At 43.9% G+C, this 5,000-nt stretch overlaps 2 protein-coding genes across 2 annotated transcripts in view; one reads left to right on the forward strand and one right to left on the reverse strand.

Annotated features, from left to right (window-relative positions):
• Positions 1 to 935, reverse strand: part of LOC122250675 (N-terminal Xaa-Pro-Lys N-methyltransferase 1-like) — a 1,151-nt gene extending 216 nt beyond the window's left edge. Inside the window, exon 1 of the mRNA XM_043012227.2 lies at positions 1 to 935. This exon is cut by the window's left edge and continues 216 nt beyond it. Within this exon, the coding sequence (XP_042868161.2) occupies positions 1 to 815 (815 nt within the window). The 5' untranslated portion in view covers positions 816 to 935.
• Positions 936 to 1,060: 125 nt separating this feature from the next.
• The window catches only part of Sgt1 (suppressor of G2 allele of skp1), a 9,843-nt gene continuing 5,903 nt past the window's right edge, over positions 1,061 to 5,000 (forward strand). The window contains exons 1-2 of the mRNA XM_086555920.1: positions 1,061 to 1,207; positions 2,914 to 2,965. Coding sequence (XP_086412046.1) covers positions 1,188 to 1,207; positions 2,914 to 2,965 — 72 coding nt within the window. The 5' untranslated portion in view covers positions 1,061 to 1,187. The remainder of the gene's footprint in view (positions 1,208 to 2,913; positions 2,966 to 5,000) is intronic.

Consider the following 5,000-nt stretch of genomic DNA (forward strand, 5'->3'; position numbering starts at 1 on the left):
TGCTTAGTATTCTTAAGAACCTTCAACTCAGCACGCTCAACAATGTCCAAAATTTCTGACTCTGGTCGAGTTACTGACGAATCAACTTCATCAAACTCAACTTCACCAGACGATGCCACATTTTCTTTCACAACTATAACACCATTAGGCTTTAAACCTTGGGCCATTCTTCTGAAGAAATCTTCTAGGTCTGTATCAGTCAGATGTCCTAGAACCCATTGACACCAAATGACGTCATACGTATTTGGTTCTGGGTTGAAGTTCTGCAGTCCAACACAGTAGAACTCGGTGACTTTTTTCGACCCCTTGAAACTCTCCCTGGCTTTGTCTATGAAGTTCTGACACTGTTCTACCAAATCGACTTTACCAAAATGTTTCTGTAGCAGATGCTTTGTTATCCTACCGATGCCCGCGCCGCAGTCGACCGCTCGCCCATGCCCTGGTGGATTCTTCATCTTAAATATACTCTTGAGGTAAGCGTCTGACCCACTAATGTCGGACGCAGAGATGTGACCTAATCCTCCGAGCATGCCATTGACAGTCGCTGGGATGGTGTCCCAATAAGCCGCCGCATCGCTGTAAAATGCAGGGTCCTTCTGCACGTCACTGGCATCAACCACACGAGATTCGTCTTCGTTCATGGATTCCTCTTCATTGACAGAATCCTCCTTTCCATTGCGGTGCTCTGTCACACTCTCTTCTTCCATAGTGAAACGTGTCCTAGAATTCCGCTGGGAGTTGTATGGATTCAAGCGCTGTCTTTCAAGCGATGTAAACAAACACACGGAGGGGCGTGGGCGGTGCATCTTTCCCATATGCTATTTGATCTTTCTTTTAATTTGTCTATTGATGGCGAAACTATATAATAGAGGTAGAAGGGAGAGCTCAGTGATATATATTTACGTATTAGATTAAGATAATTAAGAAAACGTAATGGAGAAGTAGGTAATGCATCTTTTTAAATCTCCAAAAACATTTATTCTTAAATTTCACGTTACTAATTCAATATAATGCAAAAGACAAGAATAGCCAATACACAAGCAAACATCAACAAGACATTCTCAAGAGACATACGACAACCGTAAAGCAAAAGCTCGCGTTGGAAGATAAACTTGTCTAGAAGCTTCTCAATTTGACCAAAACATCGAGGCAGCTACAGCCAGCGCGCTAGGGCAGTCCTTACTAATATGTCTCTTTCCCTGTCATTGTAAGTATAACAGCCATTACTAACCTTACTTTGTGAAAATTGGGAGGTATCTCTAGAAGGGAGAGAAATAACAACAAGTTTTCTGTGACTATTATTACCTAAATACGAGATAAGGAAGTTGAGTTTTCACTTGTGGCTGCGTTGCGTGGAGCAATTTTTATTTTTGAATGCATGCTTGCAGAAGCTTTTTTTCTTCCTCCTTTTAATGCGATGATATAAATTAAGTCGTGATATCATCGAGGTTAATCTTACTAACTGAGAATTTAAGTTGTATAAAGAACAGTGTCGAGTTCATCAAAATTGAATTACTTATGAGTGTGAAGATAGTTTTAGTAGATTATCAGACATATAGTTATTTCTTAATAGGGATTTGGTCAGGTGGGGTGGATACAAACTTTGCTCTTGGTCAGTGTTAGGTATTTGTTAGATGCGGCCTACTTACCTGTATTTTTCCCCTTGTGTGAGATCTCTAGCTCTCAAGCATTCACAACTATGTAAAATGTCACAGCAAACCATTAGATACGCCATGATATGCTTTTTAAGTTGGCTATTTAATAATTCCCGTTGAAGTTAGCTGTCCATTTAGAAATTAGGAACATCAGCTTGTATTTGTTTGACTAAGCAAATTATTTTCAATTGCACTGACAGTATAACCTACCTAAAATGTGTTAATGATAAGAAATACCCATTGAGACTACTTATAATATGATCCTAAGCAGGCATTGATAAATATTCATTGTGGCCAAGATGATGTTTACAATATACCTAATTGTCAGTATTAGTAATTGATATGAACCTAACCTATACACTTTGATCCATATAAGCTTGGGGCATCCACTTTAGTAATGTTGAAATGAGTTTGTATAAAGCTTTTCCATACTTGTACTTAGTCCACTGCTTTTCAATAATAATGAAAAGTTATATACAAGGTTTTGAACTAATTTAGTGTTAAACATTGTTTTTAATACTTGTAATAAGTATCAGAATATAGATTTGTCATTTATCATTACAAACTCAAAAATTCTTCCCCTGTTTTTGTTTGGTAATACTGTGGCAACATGCCAAGCCCTTCCTTTGTCCTTTTTATTCTTTCAACTTTCTCAGTGATGACTTTCTCTTACAGAGAGGCATTTCATACTCATAAGGGATATATACGAAGATTTTGTAAAAAAAAACATATAAGAATTACAGTAGGACATATCTTATTTTTGCTTTACTTCTATAGCTATCCAGTTCTTATCAACAGACCATTTTGTGGTGTGCCTCATTCACTGTCTACTGTATACTTACAAAAGTGAGAACTTTGGAAATTATGCTGTTTTCAGTTTTATGTGTTGACATTGTTTGTGAAGCATGATTTTTCTTTGCAGAATGTGGCTAAGTTTGCTTAATTATATAATATTTTATGTCTGTTTTACAATGTCTTACATATTGGATGTATCTGTAAATGTGGATGAAAGTGAGTGAGAGTGAGAGTGAGAGTGAGAGTGAGAGTGAGAGTGAGAGTGAGAGTGAGAGTGAGAGTGAGAGAGAGAGAGAGAGAGAGAGTGAGTGAGTGAGTGAGTGAGTGAGTGAGTGAGTGAGTGAGTGAGTGAGTGAGTGAGTGAGTGAGTGAGTGAGTGAGTGAGTGAGTTAGTGAGTGAGAGAGTGAGAGTGAGAGTGAGAGAGAATGTTTAGTAAAATGAGGATATTTTCTTTTCTACTAGGCAGGAAGTAAATCAACTCCAAGCAGATGGGTTGTACATGCAAGCTGTTGAGGTATGTTTCTCTCTCTCTCTCTCTCTCTCTCTCTCTCTCTCTCTCTCTCTCTCTCTCTCTCTCTCATCTCACCTCTCTCCTCTCGAGGCTTCTCGCTCAATTCCCCCTCTCTCTCCTCTCTCTCTTTTCCGTCATTCTCTTTTTTTTTCTCTTTCTCTTTTTCTTCCCTTTTCCTCTTTTGTATCTTCCTTCTTTATTTTTCCTCTTTCTTCTTTTTTTTCTCTTTTACTCTTCATTCCCTTTCTCATTCTCTTTCTTCGTTCTTCCCTCTTATCCTCTTTCTCTTTCTCTTTCCTCTTTCTCTTTTCTCTTCTCTTTTTGTCTTTCTCTCCTTTCTCTTTTCTCACTCTCTCTCTCTCTCCACTCCTCTTCTCATCTCTCGTCTCTCCAGTCTCCTCTCACCTCTCCTCCTATTTCTCTCCTCTCTAGTGTCCTTCGGTCCTCCTCCCTCACGCTTCACCTCCTCTCAATCATCCATCTCTCGCCTCATCTCCTCTCTCACTCCTTCACTTCTCTCTAGTCTCCTCTCCCATCCCTAAGCCTCTCCCCTCCATCCCTTCTCTCTCGCTATCTCTCCACACTCTACTCTCATCCTCTCTCTCCCCCCTCGCTCCCTCCCCATCTCCTCCCCCTCCTCTCTCTCTCTCCTCTTCCCTTCTCTCTCCTCTCTCTCCTCTCTCTCCCTCCCTCTCTCTCTCGCTCTCATCACTCTCTCTCCTCTCTCGGGTCTCTCTCTCTCCTCGCTCTCTCACATCCCCTCTCGCTCGCTTCCTCTCCTCTCTTCAGTCTTCTCTCTCTCCCCTTCACTCTCATCTCTCATCGCCTCTCTCCTCTCCCTCCTCCTCTCTCTCTCTCGAGATCTCCTCTCCTCTCCTCTTCCTCTTCTTCTCCGCTCTCCTCTCTCTCCTCCCCCTCCTCTCTCTCTCCGCTCTCCTCTCTCTCTCCTCTCACCTCTTCTCTCTCTCCTCCTCTCTCCTCTCTCTCAACGCCTCTCCTCCTTCTCTCTCTGCACTCTCTCCTCTCTCCTCCTCTCCAATCTTCCCTCTCTCTCTCCTTCTCCTCCTCTCCTCTCACTCTCCTCTCTCTCTCTCTCCCTCACTCTTCTCGCTCCTCCTCTCCCTCTCCTCTCCTCTCCTCTCCTCTCTCTTCGTCTCTCAACTCCTCCTCTCTCTCGCTCTCTCTCTCTCTCTCTCCTCTCGCTCACTCATCTCCTCTTTTCTCTCTCTCTCTCCTCTCTCCCCTCCTCTCACCTCTCTCTCTCCTCTCTCTCTCTTCTCTTCTCGTCTTCTTCGTCTCTCTCTCCTCTCTCCCCTCTCTTTCTCTCTCTTCTCCTCTCTCTCCCTGCTCTTTTCTCTCTCTCTCACTCTCTTCCCTCTTCTCTTTCTTCCTCTTTTTTTTTTCTCTTTTTTTTCTCTTTCCTCTTTCTCTCTTTCTTTCTCTCTTCTCTCTCCTCTGTATTCTCTCGCTCTTTCTCCCTCATCGCTCTCGTCTCTCTCTCTCACTCGCTCTCCTCAGCTCTCCTCCCTCTCTCCTCCTCTCTCTCTCTCTCTCTTCGCTCCTCTCTCATCCCCTCTCTCTCTCTCTCAGTCTCTCTCTCGCCCTTCTCCCTCTCTCTCTCTCCTCTCTCCCGTCTCTCTCTCGCCTCCCCTCTCTCCCCTCCCGCCCTCCTCTCGCCCTCATCCCCTCGTCTCCTCTCCTCCTCTGCTCTCTCTTTCCTCTCATCCTCCTCTCAACTCGTTTGGATCTTATTCTCCCTCTCCCTCTCGTCTCTTCGCGCTCTCTCTCTCTCCCTCAAGCCCTCTCTCTCTTCTCTCCTCTCTCTCTCTCCCTTCTCTCTCTCCTCATCTCTCTCTCTCTCCTCTCTCTCTCTCCTTCTCATCTCCGCTCTCTTCTCTCCCCTCTCTCACTCTCATCCCTCGCTCTCTCTCTCTCTCCACTCTCTCCTCTCTCTCCTCTCTCCTCCTCCCCTCCCCCCCCCCCTCCTCTCTCTCCCTCCTCTCCTCTCTCTCCCTCTCTCCTCTCTCTCTCTCTCTCT

This window comes from Penaeus japonicus, unplaced genomic scaffold (genome assembly GCF_977035675.1).
Source record: "Penaeus japonicus unplaced genomic scaffold, GWHDUDI00000001_assembly GWHDUDI00000031, whole genome shotgun sequence".
Lineage (NCBI taxonomy): Eukaryota > Metazoa > Arthropoda > Malacostraca > Decapoda > Penaeidae > Penaeus > Penaeus japonicus.